The following is a 26,335-nucleotide window of genomic DNA, read 5'->3' on the forward strand; positions in this document are numbered from 1 at the left end:
TTTTTTTCTTTCTTTTCCAAGTTAACCATTGTGTCAGATGTTTTACTCCTATATTAAAAAAAAAGTTCTTATAATTTATGTAATGTGTTTGGTAGAAGTGAAGTTTTCCAAGTGACTCATGATTGATCTTTATTTCTGTGGTGGAATTTATCACCTCTGCATGGTGTCCTTCTGGTTAAAACTGTAGTTCAGAGAACATTTATGTGAGAGTTACCACACACTTTGAAAAACTTGGATACTGAGGCTACGAAACATTCAAGATGTTCTTAAAATAACGATATGATTTTAAACAATACTTCTCTTACTAATTCTAGAAAATGACTTGGGAAAGGAATAGGACACATGACAGGGCCAGTGGTTTAGTCAAGTTGCCAAGGAAAGTTCCCAGAGTAGCAACTAGGATGAACCCAAATTAAAAAGAAAGAAAGTATTGGGAGGGGTGAGCATCTGGGAGACCTTCTGTGATAGTGCAGGGCAGGAGGAATTGAGATCAGGCCTTGAGAGAAGAAAGATGCAAAGCTCTTGCTGCTGGGTTCGGAGCTGCCTGCGCCTCTTCGGAGGCTGCTGGTGGTGCAGATGGCACCGGGGACTGCGTATGTGCGCCGAGTCTGTTCCCTGCACGTTTATGCCACTTAATTTAAGCCATCTTGAGCTGTGATTTTGTGTTGAAATGGACTATGGGTGCTTGCGTGATGTCTTGCAGGGCTTGACGAACATCAACAGCTAGTGATTATAAATTCTTAACTGGCTCCAATTAAATCAGCCAGAGCACGTCTTTTTATGCCCTGAGTCTTTCCAATTTAGTTGTATGTTGTACCTATTAAAGTCCCCAGAAATGCATAACTGTATTTTCTGTGATGTTAAGGTTATAAGCTACATGCCTGTGTACGCATGTGTGTATATATATGAATTTATAGTCAGAACCTACATATGTAGACATACACCCATGTGTGTATACATAAATCCAATTTTGACATAGCATCTTTGCATTTTTGTTTTTCAGTTACTTTGATTTTTTTAAGTTTGAAGTTGTTAATACTATAGCACTGACTGCTGAAGGATTTTTAATAGGAGAATGTAATTACTTTGAAGATTTGTTAGGAGAAGGAGAACAAGATACTGGTTTCTAAATGTTGAAAAAGCCGCTCTGTGTTTTTCGTTATTGTTGGAAATAGGCTTATTTATTTTCAAAAGTTAAAATAAGTTTTTCAGTTTTAATCATACCTTCTGCAGGATGAACACTAGAATTATTCAAATTGTGGGGTATTGTTTTTTTTTCTGCTCTAGTCATGAGAAAAAGTAAATTCAAGCATGAGGTAGTTTTTTCCCTTGATTTTGAGATACTTTTTAAAAACTAAATGTATACAGTGTTGTACTTAGAAAATACATTTTTTTGCTTCAAAATCCTATAAATTGAGTACTTTCAGTTCCACACAGGGGAAAATATGTCTTCACTTAAAAAAATGCACTGATATGCCTGAATTAAAGGTATTGTAAGTGTATGTCTATGTTTTTATCTTTTTAAAATTAATCTACTAATGATAGAAACTCAGCTTGTAAGAAAATAATTTATGGGGAAAAATAACCTGACTTCTTTTGCTTCTTTGGAAGTTTAACTGTACCGTGTAGTAGCTGGGCCCATCATCTCTGCAGAAACATTTGTGATAATGCTCAAGTAAATCTAGAGGAAAGCGAAGCATGAGTTCCTGTGGTTCCTGGTGTGTACATCTCAGCTGAGGGAAAAACCTGACTTGGTTTGACATCTTTGAGTATTCTCATAGGCAGAACTGGAATATTAATTATTAGACTATGTGATGGGTTCTTGTTATGAATAGTGTAGTGATGCTGCTGCTCAGAGGCAGTCAGGCTTTTAAAGGATTGACCTCTCCTAGCTTCGGCTGTGGGGAGGAGGGTACCAACAAGCAAACAAAAACCTGCTCATTGGGTGTTTGAATCAGTGTGCTAAATTTGTATCACATTTCACTTGTTGGTGATCACTTTGTTTTTCCGAATGTTATATACACTATACTGTACAAGCTAGCAACTGTTTACAGATTTATTACTGTTATATTTGTAAATGGGCTGGTAAAAAGAACAGACTGAAAGCTGGACAGTTGTTTCTACATACCAATGCATCCATTCATATCAGAGTAGATTCAAAAATTAATATATTCAATTAGAAATTTTTGCACAAAATATGAAGAATTGCATTAGAGTATTGTAACGAATCCTCAGCTGTAACTTATGGGGAAGTTAGGCACAGTCATGAGAGGTTTTGCCTTTTACTTGATTGGCTATTATTCCAAGCACACTATATCTACTAACAAAATGTGCTGCCAGAAGGCATTTATTTTAGCAGACCAAAAATATAAAGCTAGGGGTATCCAGGACACCTCCCTCTGCCTCTGTTCAGTTGTGCTGGCTGTAGAGTTCCTTCCTTTAACATTTTCAGGCTCTTCCAATTGGAATCCAACGGAAATTAATTTGCACCGAGTAAAAAGAAATTCCTGTGGTGTGGCAGTGTTTACAGGTTGAATTTATATGATCAAATTTTAGGGGCACACAAAATAAACAACTAACTCTTAACTGTCTTCATCAGTGTCGATATAAACAAACAGCATTGACTCCAATGACTCATCTGTCATACCCCATTCCCAAAATATACACTAAGCCACTCCCGAGTGGCTTGTTTACTATTTTAAAATACAGATACAGATGCAGCATTGTAGAATTTTTCTTTTAAGACCTTGGAAAGGCTAATATATCTGCATCACCTCCTGTCAGCGACTTCTCTCAGCAGCTATGAGGAATTCTCAAAATTTCCTGTAAGCACTCCTGTGTAATCTTGATGCATTCTTGGGTTTTTCTCTTCTTTGCTTTTCTGGTTTCTTTCTTGTTGTTTTATATTGCCTGAAAGTTTTGCTGCTGTGCGTGGGGTGAGAAGAGTGGGGCTGTGACTTCTTGAATCAGTGAGCATGCACCTCTCAACCAAAACTGGAGCATTTTACCCTCCGTTAGAGGTCTCGATCACCTCAAGCAGGTAACAGTGGAGGCACGTTGCTGTGCAGTGCAGGTGCATGCTCTCCTCCTGTAGTGCTTGTTGTGTTGTTTTCTTTTTGCTTTAATTCTGGTATATTTGGCTGACCTGTCTGTCATCTGTTTCTCCAACAAATTTAGTAGGAACTTTAATCTCTGAAGCCAGTAGTTGTTGCTGGAGATGCTGCTCTTCACAACTTCATGGCTTTGACTGGGGTAGTTTACCTTGAGACGGCTGCTGTAATTTCTGTTCCCAGCTGTCCTCTGTGATCTCTGGGGTTTCTGCCCCACTCCAGAAGGTCTCAGCTCCCCCAGCAGCTGCTGATTGTTACTGAGTCCCGCTGGATTGTTGGGGTGGCACCGAGTATGTGCTAGGTAACCCAGACGCACAGGGATGTCAGCTGTGGCATCTCAGCTGCCTCAGGGGGATCAGAGCTGTCCTTGTCTGAGAGAGGGGTAGGAACGAAAGGATCTTTTCTCAAGGTAAGTTTTGTACTGGCCCGATTCCTTTTCAGTTGTAGCTACAAACCTTCCTCTTACATTCCTTCTTCCTCTATTTATTCTGTCTTCAATTGAGTTTCTGCCTGTACGGCCTTTGTCTTAAAAATGCAAGCAATCCTGGTCATGTAGAATTATTCTGACAAAAATTCAGGCTAAGCACTCAGCCAACAGATACTTTGTCACATTTGTGCATAAAATCAGTATTTGAAAGGAAAGCTTCAGATTTTTAAATCTTTCTTTTGATTCTTTGCATTCACAGAAACTCTCAAAGAGGAAAAAAATTCTTCTGGAAGTCCACTGTCATTAAGATGCTGGACTGGAATGTGTTCCCCTAAGATGAGTCTCTTCAGAGTGGCTAAAGTGGCTAAAGTGACACTTAAAATGTAAACTGTCAGCTTGCTAATGCTTCTGGCTCCCCCAAGGAGATTTACCAATAAGCAAGTGGTATGATCTGATAGTTTCAAAAGGTTTTTGTAACCACTTCATTTGTTTTTTTTTTAAGGTCTAAATAAACAAAACCTATTAATAAGTTCTTTTGGTTTAGCTGTTGAATTTTAACTTTCTTTCAGCCACCATAATAATGACTGGCTCTGAGGTTGGACTTCTGTTGCTGTTTGAAGGAATTGTGTAACAGTGTCCTTTTGTCTGATAAAAGTAATGTTAAATCTGAAATGTCTTGTGCCTTTACCTATGATGATAAACATGTCTCTTCCTTAAAATTAAATCCTGTATAATTTCAGAGTCATAAAGTTACAAAAACCTCATGCAGGATTTCCCAAGCAAATCAATGCAAATGTTATGTTGTGTGCAAACACGATGAAGTGGGTGAATTTGGGATCTGTTGATCTTTGCAGGTCAGATGAACTGAACAGTGAATGGATAGGGATGGCCCAGTGCTTCTGGATGTTTTGGGGCTAACTATACATATGCAGTAAAGATTAATCTCACTGTGCTAATAACACATCATTTCATAATGTGCTGATGTGCAGCCAGTTTGATGTTATTATGTAGAAATTTGGGATGGTTGTTTGGTATCTTGAAATTCCACTCATACCAATTTTTCCAAGCACATTTGTTGTCTGAAATCTTGTAAAATGCAGTAGTTCTGTACAATGATAATGGAGACAGCTCTTCTGCCTTTGTTTTGGCCTGATAGGAATTTCTACTTCATTTACTGTGATAAATTCCAGTCCTGTAGAAGTGATATCTTTTTCCAGAATAAATCCAAATGTATTCTAAAAAAATCATCCATGGTTGAGATCTTGATTTTTAACAAAATACCCTCTACTTCTACCACAATCAAGGAGAGAGGATTTTGTTTAACAGCTATTTAATTATGACATTTTGCTTGCTTTGCTGAGAACTTCTCGTTTCAAGTGTATGCAAGCAAATATGATAATTTTACTTTTATCTTATTACAAGTGCCTTATGCCAAAAATGCAGATCAGAAACTATTAATATTATTTATTCTTTTGGCTAAAATTTTGTATATATATGTTTTGATAATTACTGTTAAAAGCAATGTAGTTAGTTGCACTTCTGCATTTCACTTGTAGATGGTGTTTCTTATATTCCTACTCAAAGTCTACAAGCTTGTGGGCATTTAAAGGGTAACAGGAATACTGTCATTCTATCTATGCTGTTAGACTAGGTAATAGTAAATAATAAAGCAGAGGGAAACGTCTTGGATATCATTTATCAGATGAACCTGATTGGTTTGTTATTTGCAGAATTCCATGTTAGTCTTCAAGTATTTTTCTGTGAACTTTTCCTATTATTTACACTTTGAACAAGTAAATTGTTCACCAAAACCTAGACTGACTCAAACTATTTGGCGATTCATGTTATGGTGGTAAATTTTGAAAGCTAAAACTGCCTTGAAAAATAAATATAATTCACAAAAATTATATTGCCTTTTCTGAAATAAAAAGAAAAAAAAAAAGCTCAACTGAAAAACGCTTTATTTTTCTTTTAATTCAGCTGGTGAACTCATTCACACAGCTCTAGCTGTGACTGATTTCCCAGATGAATGTGAGTGACAGGTAATGAAACTCTGTGTAAACTGATATTTTCATACACAGCTACTAATGCATTTGCCTCATCTTTTCCAAAATTTCCTTTTTATTCATTTACTTTGTAAATAAAATTCACCAGTTGCTTGTGCCTAACAGAAGAGTTCTACAATTTGCTGCCTCTGTATTGCCTGGAACAAGACCAGCCTCTTGCACTCTGCTCACATGAATGCTTGAAGCCTTCATAAGTAATATATTGTCAGTGGTCTGAAAAATAATATTTACAAGCAGTAATTGGGTTACTTTCCTTTGCAGCTCTTTTAAAGTTTTCAGTTAAAAAAAAAGGCGTAATAACGGAAAACCACATGTATTTGGTATGTTTTTACTGATACGTAATCTCATTATTTGGGCAGCCCCTGGGTCTGCTTGCTGTTTCATGGTCTATCCAGCATGCTTCACGAGATAACATTCAAATGAAGTGTGTTGTTATAGATAGTGTTAATAGATGTGCATCTCTAGAAAGATACTTATGAAATATTAAGAGTATATTATTATTGAAGTTTTAGTCAGTATCTTTAGCTATTTTCTGACATAAGTTGCCTGCTTAAGCATTACAAATTAGCAGGTTGGAGAAGAAGAGGAAAAAGCACTCTCAAGATGTTAGAATACTGGTGGTTGCTGGAAATTAAATAGCTATATTTTAATTTTTGTTCTTATAAAATCAGTCTTAGTTCTTTGTGTTAAATACTTAGTTTTGATTCATATGAAGATCACTGTGTTTGAGGACAGGAAAATCCCTTGAAGGATTTTAATAATTAGAAGCCTGAACACTTTCACATCTTAAATTTCACTTTTTTGTTAGGATTTGGGTAGGGAAACATTAGTGCATTTAATCTTCAGAGGTTTCCCTAAATTTATAATTGCTGAAGGATTCTAAGTGAAAGGTTTTAATGCAGGTGAACTACTTACATTAGTGCATAGTACAAATACGTAATAAAAGAATACTGATCAGATTTCGGTTGGTAAAATGCATAAGTAGAAGTCAACTAGCATGCTCAAAGATGCAGGTTGAAGCTAATTGCAGTGCAAAATAGTTTGATAAAATTTTAATACTGAGTTTTGGTATTTTAATAGGCTCTTGTGTAATATTCAAACAGCTGAGCACAAGTAAGTAAGTAAATGCTAGTGGGAAAGTATTGTATTATGTAATACAAAACCATATTGTAACTAGCTTATTTGCTAAAAGCTACCATTTCTTGAAGCTGAATCTTTTTTGTACTCTACCAAATGTTATTGTTTTATGTGTGTGACTGAGGAACAAATCGACCTTTAATGTTCTTGTTTCCTGTCATATTGAGGTGCATTTTTACCATACTGGTGTAGCAACCTGTTCCTAATTTCATCTGAATGCTTATCACATGCTTCTGGCAACGTATGCTGAGGCAGGAGACATTTTGACAAGAAAGCATGCAGTTGCATGTGTAACTAGTCTTCAAACTTTGTTTTGAATTTCACCTTTAAAACAAACAGCATTGAAATAGGCCTATGGTTTGAATAACCCTCCTCCATTAAGTACATGAATCTTTACTCCTTCAGGCTGTGTTCATTTGCATTTTATCTCTGCCACTCTTCCACACTTTTATTTCACTCTTGACCCTGTTTCTAGGAGATGTGCGAGTAAGAAGTCGGGCAGGATTTGAAACAGAGAGAAGAGGTTCTCATCCATACATTGATTTCCGTATTTTTCACTGTAAGTATTTAAAAGTAGATAAATGACAAATAAACAAAGGCTTCCATTAGTTTTAGTTAGTGAGCCTCTGAAAATAAAGTTAGCAGCTTATAAAGCAAGACCACTTTTTCTGCTTCTTAGGAGAATCTTTCATGTTACTTCATAACCAAAAATAAGAGGCAAATCTTCACTGGTAAATTTTGGTTTTTAAAACTTTAGTTTAAACTCATTGAATTTAGTCCCAAATCCCTGTGGAAATGGGGATGCTAATGTGTGTTCCAACTTCCTGCTTGGCAGATGCAATCAGTTGAGAAGAATACTTCTCTGCTTTTAGAAAGCAGCAGAAGGGCCTGGTCCAGGATGATTATTTGAATTACAGTAGATATAATCACTCTTGACCTAATCATAATCAATTAACATTACAGATACTCAAACACGTAGCTAGAATTTAATTTTTTTTGACCAAATCTTAAATGAAGGTTAAAGTGTAATAAGAAAACAGCAGACTAAATTGTCTTGATTATGTGTTCTATGAAACATTTTTTTTCTCAGAAGTGTTATAGGAGGAATATTTTTGGATAATTTCCCCTTTTTCTTTTTTTTTGTACATCTGTATTGTTGTAACTAAATATGTCAGTGGTGGTTGTAATGTAGAAGCTTTAATAACCTCCATACCAATATGCAGCAAAAGTGCAGGGGATTTAAATTGTAATTAAATTATACCAATAATATTAATGTACATAGTGTTGTAAGGTATCTATGTCAACATTGTATCAGCACAATTCCAAGTATTCTGAGTACAATGGGGAGATTCAGAAAAACTACTTCATGGTAACAAGTGTGGTTGTTGTAATTACCACATTCATAAAAATGAGTGGCAGAAGCTGTGCTAATATTCTGATATTAATCAAAGTTACTCTTTTTAAAAGTAGATCACTACTTAAATTTAAAACTCTTAAAAATCTTCATTTCATTCAAAAGTGAGTATCATAAAATAGGTGAGAAAACAAAGTTTGAAGAGTATACTATATTGAATTTTTTTCAATAGAGAATAAGAATTCTATCTCAAGGCCTGACAATTCTATTGAGTATAACAAAAGTTCTCTGTAGAAACAGCATGCGAGTTATGAGTTACATAACTGTCTTTTTGTGTATATATATATGTGTGTGTGTGGCATTTCATGCTGATGGGGGGAACTACTAGCAGAAGTATTAAAAGAACTACCTGTTAAAAGGCAGTCATGTATGATATTATTGCTGCTGTCAAATTAACTGTATTTTCTGTGGTCCTCCTCATGCTCTTTCATTCCATCTTGATGATTGTGTGTCCGGCAGATCATGACTAATGAGGTAAAGGGTTTTTCACACCCCTTTTTCTTGTCCCTACTTGTTCAGGCACAGGCACCAACTTTTAGCAACATCAACTGTGGTGTCTGATGACAGCAAAGAATGTTACCAGGAGGCCCCCAAAATTCTTTGGCTCTAGCTTCCTCCTCGAGTCAGCTGCTATGGCAGTTCTTAGAGTTGGCATATTATAGTCAGATTTTTTTGTACTTCAGGGTTGTGACTTGCTGTAATGCTGTGCTTTGACTTAAACTCCACAAAGTAGCAGGAGTTTTATTTCAAAGCCTGTAAAGGAATTCAGCCCCATCTCTCACCATATCACTACATTTTCTATTCACTTACAGATTCTATTTTATTTTTTGTAATCAGTAAAATGTTTTCTTTTTATCAGCAATACTAACTGAGTCCTGATCAGTATTTCCTTAATTGTTTTAAGCAAAAGGGTTTTAGTATCGTACCGTCAGGCTATGGGTAGAGAGAAGTTGTGGGAATCAGATTTGACCTCATTTATAGGATATTCTCCCCACCCACCTCCAGTGACTCCAGAGGATTTTGCCACATAGAGCTACATGGCTGAAAAAAAAATGTTCAGCCATATGAGCAACAGCATGGGAGAGGAGCCGGCTGGCTCTTCTTTGCTTGGAGCGAAACCTGGACTGAAAAGGGTCTTCTCAGATGGTTTAGTTGCTTCAGCTGCAGAATGTTGTCTTCCCCCCTACCCCCCAGCTGCATACTGAACATCAGTAATGCATGGATATGCTTCCTTCATGGTGTTTGTAAAGTTTCACTGTAACTTTTTTCCTACTATCCACTAACTTTACTCTTTGGTTCTAAATGTTTTGCAGTGATCATTGCTTACTTGTTTTGCAGATGATGTATACTGGCTGCCATTCACAGTGATGGAGCATTATTGCTGTTTTGTATTTTGCTTAGCTAACTTCTGTTGTTTTGCATTATTTTCTTTTTTCTGCTAATGATGTTTTGTGAAGAAGTTGAACGTCTTCAGGAATTCCAGCTAATAATCTGCTGACCAGTTGTCTTTTTCCAATATTTTACTATTAGGTTCTTAACCCAATATTTTATTGGTAGATTTGAAGAGTACCGAATTTTAAATGCATTACTCTATTTTTAAGAAGATACTGTGGTGATGTTCTGTGTTTTTTTTTTCTTTTGTTTTGTTTTTTAATAATCACTTCTGACTTGTAACATCATTTTTACTTGCAACTTCAACTACTGTTACCAAAGTAAAGTTTGCTAGCATTTAGTTCTTAGGACCACTTCTGTTTCTTCTTAAGGATTATAACCTCAGTGTCTGCATCTTCATCCCAGAGATCTGTAGGTGAAATGTGAATATTCAAGTTGCTAAATTGGCTAGAGGTATTCTCAGCAGTAACTTCTTTCTAGGAAATTCACTCTAAAATTTATTGGAAAAAATGTCTTTGTTGCTAGAGATGGTGTTGGAGTCATATCAGAGGATTACTATATGCAGGATTTGACTGATGATCAAACTAAGTTTGGGTGGTGGTTTTTCTCCTATATTATCTGTTATTCCAGAAGTCACATTTTTATAGCTAATTGCAGGAACTAGCCAGGAGGAATAGCTCAATTAACAGATTTTTGTTTCAACAAGGCTGCTTCCCAATGAATTGGGAAAGTCAGGATTATATTCTTCATGTTGGTTGGTAACTGGTGAACATCGGGACATCAGCTGGTAATTGTTCTGTTATTTTGGGCTCTTGATTTATGTCTGTGTGGGACCACGGGCAAAACTCAGGTTAGCAGCTAAAAGCTGCCATTTCTGGAGAGGAGGGAACAGCCACATAACTTTCTTCCTCAGAAGTAAATTTTTACCTTAAATATAATGGTCTGGTTTTGTTTAGTGGATGTACATATTTCACAGGTGCACAGTAAATTGCATATACTTTAATATTTTACTGAGTTGAACACAGAGCACTGGATCTTTTCACTCCTCAGGTAACAAGGAGGGAGTTTGGCAAGTTCATTGGCAACCCAGCATGGACTGTTCAGTTTTCAGGGAAGTTATGGAAAAAGCGATGGCAGTGGTTATAACTACGCTTGCTCTCTGCTGGTTCACAAATAAACACAGTTAATGTGATTATTTTTGAATTTTTACATTACTCAAGGCATCATAGACAGTAATTCAGTCTGCAGTGTTAACAGGATATGTTGATAGAAGCTAATGCAAAACAAAATCTTTGGACAAAGAATTGGTAAATGACAGTATAAAAATATTCCCTTTTTCTGAAACAGCAAACCAGCAATAAAATTTTAGATTTTGTTTAATTGCTATTGAGACGTTGTCAATGATGTCTGTTGTTTTCTATATGCATGTGTCTGTGTGTATATGTATGTACACACACAAATGCTTAAACTTTGATTATGTTTGTGAGGGTATTCTAGCATGCACAAACAAAAGAATGTATCATGTGCTCCGATCCCTTACTGTTTCACCTGAAAAAGAACAATCAGCAAATGTCCTCGGTGATGTGTACAGTATGTTATAGTTAGGAAGTGAGGCCAAAATGAATAAAGGGAAGCTAAAGTGAATAATTAAGATAACAGCAAAAAAGTATTGTGCAGTGTCTTAAGCAGATACAATTTAAATTAATGCTTTCAAACTTCCTTTTCAGGAAAGGGTGGTTGGATATAGTCTGGAAGAACCAGATAAAAACCAAACACTTCAGTTTTGCGTAGAGGAAACATTTTTTCTTCTTGTTTTTCCTGTTGTATGTGCACCAGAGTAGATAAGATCTTGTCAAAAGACTTTTAGAATTCTCTCTTGCCATGCTAGTCCGAGCACGCTCCTGCGAGGAGGTGGTGATGTTGCCAGCATGTGTGGCTCTATTTTGTGTTTTAAGATAACCAAATATGTTACATCTGTGAAGAAAAATACCTTAGAAAGAAGAAAGTGTTTTCTGAGTTAATCAGTATGTTTCTGTAAACATTTAGGGATTCAATTTTGGATCAAATTGATGCTTGCGTACAGTACAGTGCTTCACATAGGAGAGAGAATGATGTGATGGGAACTCTAAGGCTTCTTTATGACTTTGGTTTTTCTAGTTAGTTGTGTATGGAGTCTTTTTAGTGAGGAAAGGAAAGAAAGGAGTTTACTTTTATAGATGATGGATGAATCTAATTTTCTTAAGAGTGCAAACACATTAAGAAATTCCAGATTTTACCTTTGGTATACAACTTGCAGTGTGTTTACATGAAAATTGCAGTTAGTGGAACGTTTTAAATGCTACTTTGAGATCTGGCAAAGATGTCAGCATCTACTATTTCCAGTGTTGTTTTGAACTTTCCAGTTTTTCACTTACCAATAGTTGGAAAAGGTTTGCTTTGGAGAGGGAATTTAGACTTTTCTTGGGTGAAAAACCAGACGTCAAAGAAGAGAGAAGTGTTCAAATCCAAATGGAGTGCCTTAAACAATTTTGGAAATCTTTGTGTAACAGCACCTGGTCTGCTTTTGACAATACCATGTAGAGGCTGAGATAAAATGAGCGTAGTCCAGGTGAAGTTGAGTGCCCTTTTTTGTTTCAAGAGAATAGGGAAATTACCTAGCTGAATCTGGTTAAGAGTAATTGTCTGTATTGTTCAACAGTCTACTGTGAAGAAGGGTGAGTTTCACAATGAATAAAGTGATGCCGGAAGATTTCTGTGTGGTCGTAGTTTCAATGAAGTATTTGTTTCCCCATGAATATACCAGCACTGAGGAGTGAAAAGCTTGTACTCAAGAGATTTCTCGAAAAGCTGCCTTTATGTGAAGTATGCATTCTGAAATTGTTATTCACAATCCAGATTATTCAAATGAATTAAAAAATTTTGCCTTCAGTTTAGTGCAGAGAATGCTGTCACACAAGGGGAGGTCACAGAAAACGTCCTAAAACCAGCTTTGGTCAAAAGAAAATGGTGAAGATAAACTTGAAGTGAAAAGTGAGCTTGAAGTGAGCTTGGCTAGGGAAGGCTTCAGGCTAAAAGCTTCCAATTAAGAATACAGGACAGTTTGTTGGGGTATTTTTGTGTGTGTGTGTGTGTGTTTTTTAATTTTATTTATTATTTTTTAAATTCTTTTGCTATCCTGGATGGTTGTTTTACCTACAATTTCTTATTTTCAAGTTCCTGTAAAACAGCATGTGAGCTCTGGAGTCTTGTACTGGTACAGCTCAGTGTTCTATTGCTGAGGTAAGTTTGGCCTTAGAAATAGACACAGACACATTCTAGTTTCGTTTCTTTAGAACCTCTCCATTGTGTTCCTTTTCCAAGTAGTTTATTTTGAAAGGCTGCTTTTTAGGTTTTTTTCATAATGCTGGATAATTTGGCATAAAGTATGTGAGAATTCTTCTGTTTTCATCTCCGTTCCCAGTTTGACCTTTCTATTGACAGTCAAACATACTCTTAGAGGATATTATTTTTTTTGTCAACCACAATATGTTAATTTTGAATTGTTCTTCCATTTCTGGGGGTAAAAATAGCCAAAAAAAAAAAGGATTACTTGATTGTTCCATCATTCTATTGCTGTATAACTGAAGAATTTTAGAACAACAAAGAACAGTGTTTTCTTGGAAAACATCAAGAAAAATATCTGATCATGGTGTAGAATACATTATCCTTCTTTTGAGAAAAACAATTGAACCATTAAGTGTCATGAACTTATTTGTTCTTCAAAAGCATCAGAATCTTGATTAACACAGCATAAACCAGTTTTGAAAGGGATATATGTGTATTCCTCTAAATATTCAGTAAAGTTTGTTAGTTGACACTATAGTGTTGTGAGCTACAGATTTGCCTTCCCCAGTGGGTGGATTCAGGTCAAAAAAAGTACACAGCTGCAGGATTGCTGGGGTTATGATTCAGTAAATCGGTAAAGAAAGAATATGCCTTGCATACACTGTTTTCTAGTCCATTGCAAAATGTTATACAGTCTGGCACAGGAATGGTGTTGTCCAATTTCCTTCATTTTTCTCTTCTTGGGGTGTTCACAGAGATATTAAGGGGAGACAAAATTCAGAAGAATTACATGGGTAGAATCCTTTAGATACCTTTTCAAAGTGTTTTCTTTTGACACTTTTGCTGCTGTACTATTTAATGGCTTATAGTGCTACTGGCATTTAATTCACACTGAAGTAGTCTAATCCCTGCACTTTGAGTGATTTCTCTCAAATTAGCTCTGCTTTGAGCAGAGGATTGGACCAAAGGACTATCAGCAGTATCTTTTGTCCCTTCCAACTGAATTACTCTACTATTCTGTCTCTCGATACTTTACTAAGGCAGTATTTCATTCTCTAGGGTCCTTCAGGAAAGGAGGTATTAATATCTTTGGTGGTGGTGGTGCTCGACAGTTGCCTTCCATTGGGGATGATCTGTTGAAAACTACTGGAGTTTCTCCTGAAGTAGTGATACTACTAGAGTTTCCTATAACTTAACACAATTTTCTGATTCCAGTCAGAAGACTCTTGCAAGGCCACGGTTGTTTAACAAATCCTTAACCCACAGCGTATTTTCCAGTGATCATTATTATGTGGATTAAAAAAAAAGTATGCATGTGTATATAAATACATACATATGATACATGAAAACCAAACCAGACTGGCTTAATTTAATTCTTTGAAGCAGAAGAGGAGGTATAGTGCCTTACAGTGATGCTGTCAGGGCTCCAGAGTGGTTCTAAGGATGTCAGGAAGGGTAATAAGGTAGTTTAGACACCAGTAGTCTTCATATATAACTTCAAAATCCTTGCTGAAATGATATCTTCCACATGAAATCATAGTTTTAGATATGACCTCGGTACTGAATGTCTTAAAAGTACTTTAAAATGCAAATCATGATTGAAAGACTTAAAGAGCAGCTAAATAACAGGACTTAAATATAATGCATTTCTTAATGGTTTGATGGGCATAGATGTGAAATTAGAATGCACATAGGTCCCTCTAGTGGTGTGAAGTGCTACGTGATACTTTCAAATTATTCATAAGTAGAAATCACTTGTGTCTTGAAAGGCTTTAGAAATATGGTTATAATTGGCATGTGAAATTGAATATTTCTTTCAAATGTATATATTTACAGTTAGTGGAAACTTTCAGATATTATGTTACATTTGAATAGTATCTGCTATGTAAAAATGCTAAACAAATGCGTAGTTGCCTTTAATATGGAAAAATTGTGAGATATTACTTCCATGAAATGATTTCCTTTAATTTTTTTAGGACAAACTTCCTCTGAGCGTATGCACCTTAAACTTCAGGTTTCCTGTTCACACATAAGAAAGATCCTTCCTCACAAATATTTTTTTTAATTCCTTTTTCTGTTAGTGATACCTGAGATCCTCAGTTAAGCTCTTTCTATTGGTAATAGTAAAATTCAGTTATTTTTATCATGCATAATTTCCTATTTACCTATTGCCTATAGCAGGGAAGAAGTGGAAAGCACAGTTTTTATGCTGGATAAGCCTTGTTTTAACCAGGACCCCATGAGAGGCTCTGAGTCCTTATCCTTTGCATTAGAGGAAAGTTAAAGCATTTTGCTAAAAATTATGGTTTCTATTAAAAAAATTTAAACCAAGCCATAATTAAATTGTCATTCTTTCCTTCATTGTCTGTTCTTACTACGAAAGATGCAAAAAATTCTGAGAGTATATCAGTATATTATTATTTTTTAAAGTGATTTTGACTTGTCTGTACTAATTTTTTGATTTCAACATGAGAAAACTAAGTATTTAATATCCCTGGTAAATATGACAAAATTATTTTGTCTAGTTTTTCATGCAGTACAACACACTGGAGAGATTGGGAGTGGGAAGAGAGATTAAAATAAGTGTCTTGGAATACAGATTATATCTGTTTCATGAAGACAGTTTACATTTTTTTTTCTTGCTGTATATGCATAACGCTATCAAAATAACTGATGTTAGTAAACAGAATTATTGCTTTTTATTTTAGAGAAAGTTGTTTTTAATTAGTGTCTCACTAAGATGCTTAGAAACAAGAATATCATAATTTTAATTAAAAAAAAACTTGGAAGTAAAAAATACTTTGGGTGATATTCTGACTTTAAGTATGAAGAAATAAGAAAGGTAGAAGAATGTCATAGGAGACCTGCTGTTGTCTGGGCACAAAGGTCTGCAGTTTGTCTTCTGGTTCCTTGCACTGAAGGCACTTCTGGACACTGTACCTTCTTCACACACCTGACTTCCTGACTCTGCTTTCATTCTGTTCCAGTTCTCAAGACTGTAAATGTTTTACATTTATTTATTTTCTCATGCTAATTTGTCCTGAAACTGTCCTTATCTCTTAAGAGCAGATGGTCACAGTTAGACATTAGAAAAGCATTTAGCACACTGAAAGCTCCAAATGAACTGATGGACGGGCCGGGAGGAGGAATGGGTTTGCAGCATGGCTTTTCTTGAGCAAATGTAGTGCACTCTGCACTCCTCACCTTCTCTTCATTATAAATACATCTTGAACCTTGCTTTTGGTAGTGTCTGAAACTAGCATCTCGTTTCATGACTCGTGATAGAAGACAGTTGGCTGACGTTCTCATTAATCACGCATGTAGTGGGAATGACTGTCCTGCTTGTGCCAGGAGGGAAATACCAAGTTTCCATTGCACAACTGTGTCATTCAGTTTACCAATCCTTCCCATGAATGTGTCTTTGCTGGTCTGCCAGAGCCGCAAAGTGGCTGATTGTTGTATCCATCATAATTTATCTGTGAGGAAAAGGAAACTGCAAGCATGGGTGCTATCAGTGTTCCTGCAGCTTTAAGAACCTGTATTTCCCTCCCCCTCCCTCCTTCCTTGAAAACTAGCTATTTTCTTTTTCAGCCTCCCTTTTAAATTAATTACCTGTCAAACCTCCACATCTGACTCACCTATTCTGAATCGTCCCATAGCAAATGTTGAGCTGTTAGGTTGGTGTAGTCCCCTGAATTAGGTGTTCTGGAACTGCAGAGGGCTGGGAGGGCTCAACAATATTGTTTTCTTATTTAGAAGTTATTCTGACTATTGCAGATCTAATTGATAGGCTGCTTGGTCAAGCTGCTATTGCCTAACTTGGGCTATACATGTGGAATAAATAGTTCAGAGGGAATCGCAGCCCCAGGCACCAGCACAGACTGGGGACTGACCAGCTGGAAAGCAGCTTTGCAGAGAAGGTCCTGGGGGTGCTGATGGACACTGGGTTGGACAAGCCATCAGTGTGCCCTTGCAGCAAAGAAGGTGAGTGGTACCCTGGGCTGCATTAGGAGAGTTGCCAGCAGGTGGAGGGAGGTGATCCTGCCCCTCTGCTCAGCAGTGGTGGTAACACACCTGGGTCCAGGTCTGGGCTCCCCAGTACATGAGAGATATGGACATACTGGAGAGTCCAGCTAAAGGATCAGGAATGTGTTTAAGGGGCTGATGAGGAGAGGCTGAGAGAGCTCGGACTGTTCAGCCTGGAACAGGGAAGACTCAGGGGGAACCTTATCAATGTATATCAATACCTGTATATAAATACCTGAAGGGAGGGTGCAAAGAGGACAGAGCCAGGGTCTTTTCAGTGGTGCCCAGTGCCAAGACAAGAGGCAGTGAGCACAAACTGAAACATGGGAGGTTCCCTCTGCACATCAGGAAACACTTTTTCACTGTGAGGGTGACCTGACACAGGTTACCCAGGGACGTTGTGGGTTTGACCAAAGGCCCTCCAGAGGTCCCCTCCCACCTCAACCATTCTGTGAGTATTGCTGCAGGAAGGCTGGAATAAATCACAGAATAGTTTGGGTCAGAAGGGCCCTTCAAAGATCATCTAGACCACCCCCCTTGCAATGAGCAGGGACATCTTCAACTAGATCAGGTTGCTCAGAGCCCCATCCAGTCTGGCCTTGAATGTCTCCAGGGATGGGACATCTACCACCTCTCTGGGCAACCTGGGCCAGTGTTTTGCTACCTTCGATGAAGTTGGCTTGTTGTTGTTTGTTTGAATTATATCAACTGGAATGGTGCTTTTTTTCCTTTTTTTCTTCTCTCCCTTTTTTAAAGTAAAGTGGAGAAAATTAGGATTGTGTAAGAGTAGTGGTTTATGAACTGTACAAACTGATGGTAGTTTAAAAATATTTTTGAGATGGATGTGTCGATAACATATTGCAAAGTAAAGAGTAATGACTGTTCAGCTTCACAGAAAACTGAGTATTTCATTTGCCTCTGTACCCACATGATGATCAGAAATATACTGAAGCAAAAACATGTGCAACCCCCCACAAATGGCTTATGAACACAAATACAGGTTGGACTCAGGTCTGTGCTGCCAAATCCTCACATTTCTGTGTTCTGTTGCGTGCTTCGCTGAAAAAAAAGCTGGGTTTTTTACTTGTATTACCTACATCATACTGTTCTGCTGAAGATTAATGTGTGGCATCTGTGACAGTGAGACTTATTTGTAGCATGACAACAAAAGTAGGCTTTTGTTAACTATAGATCTGTAAAAGACTACTTAAGATCAAGAAAACTATCTGTACTGCCAGAAGAGTGCTGATTTCTCCTACTCAAAATATTTAGATTTAGTGAGATTTAGTGAAGTTCCTGGATTTTGTATGGGACTTTATGGATATTTTAGGTCATTTTATGAACTAAATATATACCCACTTTATATTGTTTTATTTCAAAACTAATGACTTCTGTTCTGAAATATGGATTTTAAGGGGCTGGATCAAGATTGAGGGGGAAAAACTACTTAACTGAAACCTACGCTCTGTTAGCAGGAACAGCTGTACTGCTCCCTGCTTCTCTGTTCTGCAGGCTGGCAGTGCTCGCTGTAACCTCATGTTAACAAATGTGGTTAGAAATATTGGTAGAGTAATGCAGCATGACACAGTCTATTCATTTGCCTGCTGTATGGATCAGTGTTGCTTTATAAGCAACCTTTATCATATGTAGTACTCTCGCTTACATAGCTGGGATAAGTACGTACCAGTGTCTTCAGGGGAAGCATCCTTGGCCTTAATAGTGCTGACTTGAAGTAAGATATTTCATGTGAAGGTGTCTGCATTAGCCCTTGGAGAATGATGAGAATTTGAGAATCCTGATGGAGTATTTCAGGCATGGCTGAAAGAATATTTCCGTTTCGTCAATTTATTCTCTGTTACTGAAGACCGTTGTTGTGAAATGCTGCTGCATTTGATTACATACTGTACTGTAAATGTCAGTTCTGTTCAGAGGCATTTTATTAGTGTAGATTGGAAATTAATATATTAATGAGTTAATGTAGAACAAAAAGTATGTGGAAGCCTCTGCAGGGAGAAAATTGATATGGATAAAGTTTTATGTAGAATTAAACTCCTTTCACTAGAAATCACTGAGTTTTGAATTGAGATTGTTAAGGCCAGACCTTCCCCTGTACAATAGTATAGACTGACTTAAGCAGTTACCATTTTTGTTGTTAATTTCACCTGTTTCTAATATGCCCTTTTCTTGGAAGGGCAAGAGGCTCTGTACTACAAGTTGTGCTCATGTTGATTTTGACGATCTACATTTTTGGAAATGAGCATGTTTGCATTCACTTCTTTAATACCCATTTTTCTTTTTAACGTAAGTAATTTCAGGCAGAATGAGGGAATATCAAGATTATTGACTGGCTGTTGGTTCTGTACAACTGCTGTTGCGGGTGCTGCTCAAAAGAAAGTAAAGGCCAAGTTTAGCCTTAAGTATTTCAGAAGAAAAATATCTGGCTCATTGCAAAGAAACTGTAGATATATGTAGTTTGATCTTCAGGTTCCTAAAGGACTTAAAACATATCAAGTGGAATTGAACACAAGCTAGCAACAGTCATTTGAATAGCTAAACCCCTCAACCTAATAAGCGAAAAATATTTTGATTAGTCTTTGAAAACAGGCAAAACCCATCTTCTGTAGTCATTTCACTGTGCTAGGAAAAGGAATTACATATGCTATGAAAGTAAATGTGGTGCTTGTTTGGCAGAGGAGAGGTGCTGAGCATAATTATCTGCAACACTACCAAAATCACTTGAGTGCGTCTAAAACTTTACTGGCAAACTTAGGAGAATTTCTGGGGTTTAAAATCTGTGTAAAAGTTATTTGTTATATACTGAAGACCTCCTTGTAAGTCTTGTGTCAACACACGGTAACTGATAATATCGTGCTGGTGTATATATTTTATGTGATTTGCTAAGGACACAGAGAGCACACATGAGAGCAGTTTTCATGTGTTTTTACACAATTTCCACGCTACTTTTGTCCTTTCAATAGATTTCCTTAAAAAGATACATTTTAGCTGTGATTTAAATATTTGTTTTTCTTTACAGAGTGCTTACATAGAAAACCTTCTTTTCTAAGTCATTTATCTCTGTACTTCCTATTAATAAAAACCTCTGTGGCTGAAACATTTGATACAGCTCCTTTGTCGTACCAGATTTCCCTGAATGGTTTTTTTTGTAAAAGTTTATTAGAGAGAGTATTTTTCTTGTTTTTTGTAGCAAATTCTGAAATCGAGGTGTCTGTGTCTGCAAGAAATGTGAGAAGGTTGCTTAGTTTTCAGCGATACCTGAGATCTTCCCGTTTTTTCCGAGGTATCACTGCTCCAAATTCTTCGAACATTTTAGATGATGATTATAATGGACAAGCTAAGGTTAGTGGCTTGGTTTTTATTTTATTTTTAAAAGCATGTTTTTAAAAATGTTGACTAGTATATAACTGTATCTTATGTTAAGAGAGAGTGCAGCCAAATGCAGATTTTAAGCATGTATTTTTGTATGTAAATGTGTATGTATGTTTGTATCTTAATAAGTTTAGCCAAAATTACCTGATTTCTAACAAACTCCTTCACCTCCCACAAGTTTACTGGGATGATTTTTAGAGCTTATATGGCTGGCAGTTTTTTTAATAACTCTAGTGAATGGAAGATACACTGTAATAACTGAAGAAAAAGTGAAGGAAGAAAAATGTAACTGTATTTAAGAAATGTAATGGAGCAATGTGGACAACTGTGCCCCCTCCCCACACCCCTCGCCCCTTTTTGCCTTTTCGGTATTAACCTCATTGCTGAACATCTGGAGGAGTGAGTGACTACTAAAAATTCAATAAAATGCATAAATGGGTTTATCAGAAGATTATTATGCCAAACTGGCTTTGTTTTTGGTAGCTCTCATCTCTGCCCGCGCTGCAGTAAAGCTGCTGAGATGATGGGCAGCACTTAAAGAACAGATAATTGGATGAAGGGCTGGTGAATTGGTATAGAGGAGGGGTAGAGCTGAAGGGGAGTGAGCAGGCAAAGCTCACAGGTTATTCAGGATCCCAAAGGCTGTGTCATCTTGGAGATTGTGTGTAAAGCTGCTTGTTAGCGACATTGACACAGAAAAGGAGCGTGCTGATCATGCGACATATCCATGCAGCACGTCATCAGGCCCCAGGGTAGGAAAAACCTGATGATCTGGAGGATGGATTTTAAAAATGTACATTTAAGTAAACAGCGGAAGATCTTGTTAGTGCTGTTTGTTTCTTCTGGTAGCTAAGTTTTAGTGACTGGTGGAGAAAAGCTAGAACATAGTATGAAACAGCTCCACCAATATGATGAGAATAGGGGAAGGCAAGTACCTGTTGTAAAATGCGCTGGCCAGGAATTTCCGCTAGAGGCAAGAGAGGCAAAGACTCTGACTGCTGAACTCTGAATGCTGTTTGCTGCTCGTGTTCATCCCTGTCGCCAGAAGAACAGGTCGTATGGAGCAGCTGTGAAGAAGTGCCAGTGCAGTGAGGTAGAAACTCAAAAGCCAACTTCTTAAAAAAATTAAAGGCTTGTCTTACGTCTAGTAAAGCATCTAGGTATTATTTCTCTTCTATAAACAAAAACTGAGAGAGAGTAAACCAAGTAAAGGACTACACAGAGATTAATTTAGTAACTCATTGCAAAAATTAAAGTGGAAGAAGTCAGAATACAGAGTCAATCTGTCATACTGCTTCTGTTTTTCACCGAATTGTTTTAAATTGTGTCTTATTTCTTTTAAGAAATAGACTGAAGGATGAAGGGAAAATCTCCAACCAGTTCTGTCAAGGCACTACTTGTTGTGTAGCGTATGGGGTTTTTTTAACATGTTTTTCAGTTATCAGACAAATTCAGTTATTCTTCTGATGCACTTGTTTGTATGTAGAAATTCTAAGACTTGCACCTGTCTGTGAAATCTTAAATACTCCACTGGGCTATGGGAAGATGGCATATACTGAGGAAAAAGCATGACAGCTTTTGTTTTCTTTCAGTGTATGCTGGAGAAGGTTGGAAATTGGAATTTTGATATTTTTCTTTTTGATAGACTGACAAATGGTGAGTCTACCTCTGCTACTTCATTTGTGTTTTATCTCCTAGCGTAACTATTGGTCTTACATTGCAGTATGTGATTGCTTGTTCACTAAAAAGCACAAATTTCATCAGGTAGTAGTTTCTTATTTAAGTTTTAAATCTAAATCCTAGTTTGCCTGGTCACTCTGTTAAAATACAGTTATCGTCAGTACTGGTATAATAATCACTGATTTGTAGAAGAGGCCCTTATACTTAGTAGGTTGCTGTACCTGTAATTTGATGTAGTTAATTTGATGTAAGTTAATAATTTTGCTAACTCAGTTTGGTTTTTTTAATTATGGAATGCTGGTAATTTATATGGTTGTGTCCAAAAGGTCATTTATATTGAACAAGTATTTTTCTGATCAATTTAATGTTAAATAGAATAGTTCTATTACTTTACAATTAAATAAGAAGGCATTTTGGTATGAATGCATTATAATTATGACATACAATAGAATACTTAGGAGTTGAGCAGACAGAAGCTGCTGTACACATAGCTTGCACAATATACAAAAAGGAAGAGAATATTACGATTAGTTTCGTGTACCAATTACAATAGGAACTAAAGAAGTAGTTTAAAAAAATCTATTAAATAAAGTGTTTGAATTATGGACAGACAGTTAGAAAGGTCATCTCTAAATGTGCTGGAAAGGAGGAGGGAGGGCAGCTGCAGAGGGTAGGGTGAGGTTTTGTATTACAGTCACAGCAATGGGAGCTGAGTTTTGAATAGAATGGAGAAGGATGATCAGCAAGCCCAGCATCAAGGTGACATTTGTGCCATCGTGGGAAATGGAGGGCAGCTCTTGCAGGTTTTACATCAGTCAAATGGAGCTGGTAGCAGAAGTGCAGTTGGAGTGTTTAAAATTGACAGAAAGTTTATCAGATGGGAGTAATCTCAAATCATCCTTTCTATCAGAGGCCTTCTGTAGCTTTTAAATATGCTTTTTTCAAATACATTTTAGATACTACCAGTACAACTTCTGTTGTGGAAGCCTTCCTATACCATCCTTTTTGCATCCTAAGTTAGTCATTTTAGGAGGACATTTTGAACAGGGAGTCTTGTTCTTGAAAGCTTGTAAGGTGAGAATGCTGTGTATGAAACTGCTTGATGAGCTGCCTGTAAATGCTCAGTAAATGTTCGAAGAATTGTGAGAAAGTGGTGTGCACAAGTGAATATATTAAGCCTAGTAAGAAGCTAGTTTTAGCAGAAATGTTTGTCCTTCCATACCTCAGTTTCTGGCTGTGCTAAGCTCATTAATTCCTGCTAAATGACGATCGTCAGAGTCAATGTGCCAAAACTGAGCTATCGGGCACTACATATTGTTTGCAGAGTAAATAATGGACAAGCTATTTCAAGTAAACATTTGCAGACTATGTCTCTTACAGTTTTACTTATTTTACCACTGCAAGTGATTGTAAAATTATAGCTATGAGTAGGCAAAATATATGGTAAGCTTGTAATAGTATACATTTCCTAGAGAAATTTAAAATGTTTTATTTGAATTCTGGGTGAAATAAGGAGTAGTTTACCAAAATACTTCATGAAAATGAGAGCATATGTGCAATGTATGCTAATGAAGAGTGTTGACTAGTGTTTTTTCTTTGCCTGGTTACTTTTCTATTTGGTTTTAAGCTGTATGTTGATTTATAAAAGTCATGACACGACGTACCACAAAGTTAAATACTGTTTTAACGGGTTTGCACGTTGAAGCCTGTTGATTTTTTTTCTTTTTAATGTTCAGTAACGTTTTCCTCCTATCAATTGACAGTGGACAATTGGCAAATGCATTGTCATGATGCAAAAACACTGCTGATTACTGGAGGAGGTAGCTAATGGAATCCTGTCATGCAGTAAGATGTAAATGTCATCAATTGGTGTAGAGAAATTTGCTTGTATAATTTTTGTGACCAATTTGTTTGAAATAATACATTTCTTATTAAAGAGTCACTGATTTCATGACTTCCAATGAATTAGTATTTTCATCTTATTTTTAGGAAACAGTCTAGTCAGCTTAACCTTTCATCTGTTTAATCTTCATGGACTAATTGAACACTTCCAGTTAGATACGATGAAACTCCGTAGATTTTTGGGTAAATACAGCTTTTTATTATGATGAATATTGCTGTTTATCCGCATTTTTATTCCTTAAATGAAGTGCTGGTTATAGTTTAGCAATAAGGTTTGAAGAGTACCGATGTAGCCCAGATTGTGCAGTGATTTAAATTATATGGATTGAGACAATCTCTCAAAGTTTCTATAAGCATAGAAATGTCCATGTTAAATCCAAGCAAGTATTAACAAGTTTAGTAGTTTTGTACCAGATGCTGTATTGTATTTATTAAATCTAGATGATCAGGAATATATGTGACATTGTGTGTCATTTTTACTGGGAAAGGCTAGACAGCTCCTTTCTTTGTATTGATTTTCAATTAATAATATTATTTCCAAACTTTACCGAACATACCAGTTTGGCCATGTTTAATGGTGCCAATTTGATGCCATCTCTTGCTTGCTCAGACCCTCCTACAAATAAGCGCTGTTCCTTGTGGCAACGCTTTCTCCATAGACAGAGCGCACAGGTGGGCCTGCGGCGCTGCAATTGTAAAGATGATGTAGAATATTCAAACCAAGTGGTACTTTGACTTGACAGCTGAAGGATCTGTCTTTCTGCATCCCCAGACCATAGACACAGATACTGCTGTGAGACAACCTTTGGTTCTTCTGTGTCAGTACCTTTTATGTAATTTTGTGAAGTGGGATGCTTTTTTGGTGTGTGTGGTTTTGTTTTGTTTTTTTAACTGGGCAGGAGAAACAAGTTTCTGGTCCCTTTTACCAGGCTTTCACAGTTTCAAAGAAAATAATTTTGTGGTAATAAGCTTGTCATTTAACAGGGGAGAAATCACATTTGAAAGGCACTTTTCCCCTTTCAAATAAGGGAATGTTTTTGTTTTCATCATTCAGTTCTCTTTCAGCTTGAAAAAAATTGCAGTTCTGGCTGGCAATTCATGTTGCTTTAAAGTGACTCAATTCCTTTTAGTTTAAAAAAGGTAGATCAGCTGACCTTGAGAACTGAAATATTGGTATGTGAATAAAATGATCATAGAAATCTGGTCTTAGGTTACTCAAGTTGTAACTGAGTGTGTTTTGTCTTTATCTTCTTACTTATTTCCCAATTAGTTGAGATTTAGCCAAAGACAGTCCTTAAAATGAAAGACCAGTTAGAAATGACTGGGTTACTTAAATGCTTATCAGAAGAAAACAATAAGTCTTGACTGCATATGACTACTCAAAGCCGTAAGTCACTAAAATTACATTAGACTTGGAGGAAGGCAAAATTTTATTCTAGCTTTGAAGTTCACCACCTTTCCCTTTTCATTAATGCCTTCTACTTAATAGCAGTAAGAAAAACATTTCTTAGCTATGTGCTAGTCCATCTGTCCAATCAAGGAACCTTTCTTCCAAATAAAGCTTTTCACTGTGAACCCAATTCATCCTTTTCTTTTCCTACCTCTTATACCCTAGTCCAAACTAATCTGAAGATCAAATTCTAGAAGACTGGGACAGCTCAACTGGTCCATAGTGCCACACAAAATTCACTTTATCTGAGAACTGACCAGAATCTTTTTAAGGAGAAGAATCTAATTTTAGTCTTCAATAGGGTCTCAATATTTTTGTCTGTGTGTATATATATCTCTATACAATCTCTATATATACATCACACGTGTGTGTGTGTATGTGTGTGTGTATGCTTATACACAGTCTTTCTGTGATTTCCAGAGGTTACTTGGAGATCTTTATCTTCCTGCTGTGTGTTTTCAAGTTCTTATTCCAAATCCAAACAAGAGGAGAGAAAACACAAAGTACTATGATCCTGGAAACATAGGGTCTTTGTGCCATTCTAGTTCTGGCAAACTGTGATCAAAATATCCTAAGTCTGCTTTATTAAATAAGAAAATAGTAGACTTCAGGTAGCTGGACCAGCCTATGGAGCCACAAAACAACTAGGATTAAGCCAAAGCATCCGCATTAATGCGCTGGATGTGAGAAACAGGTGAAAGGGAGTTCCACTGCAGATTAGTAGAACCCTAAGATGCTTATTTTCATGATTTTCCATATGAGGTGTCAGAGATGCATTGAGTACTCTTGAGATTACACAGCAGTGGCAGTAATGCTCTTAACATTACAGTCACAATTACTGGAGAGTACTGGCTTGTCAACTGGGTAGGAAAACATGTTTTGGGCATATTTGTTTGAATGGGACTGACAGACTGTAGTCAGCCAGGAAGATGCTCTTCTGAGGTCTGCTTGCAAGAGCTAATGAGTCGTGTCTCGCAAAAATTTAGAGTATGCTTTCATTGCTGTGCTTCAGAGCTCCAT

At 36.8% G+C, this 26,335-nt stretch overlaps 1 protein-coding gene across 3 annotated transcripts in view; it reads left to right on the top strand.

Annotated features, from left to right (window-relative positions):
• Window positions 1-26,335, top strand: part of PDE7A (phosphodiesterase 7A) — a 77,260-nt gene that overhangs the window by 41,800 nt on the left and 9,125 nt on the right. Inside the window, exons 3-7 of one of the 3 annotated variants that reach the window (XM_080339911.1) lie at window positions 6,684-6,716; window positions 7,216-7,299; window positions 20,102-20,253; window positions 21,876-21,939; window positions 23,953-24,048. In XM_080339911.1, the coding sequence (XP_080196037.1) occupies window positions 6,684-6,716; window positions 7,216-7,299; window positions 20,102-20,253; window positions 21,876-21,939; window positions 23,953-24,048 (429 nt within the window). The remainder of the gene's footprint in view (window positions 1-6,683; window positions 6,717-7,215; window positions 7,300-20,101; window positions 20,254-21,875; window positions 21,940-23,952; window positions 24,049-26,335) is intronic. The other 2 variants (XM_080339909.1, XM_080339910.1) reach the window with 2 other exon arrangements.

This window comes from Nesoenas mayeri, assembly GCF_963082525.1.
Source record: "Nesoenas mayeri genome assembly, chromosome: 2".
Lineage (NCBI taxonomy): Eukaryota > Metazoa > Chordata > Aves > Columbiformes > Columbidae > Nesoenas > Nesoenas mayeri.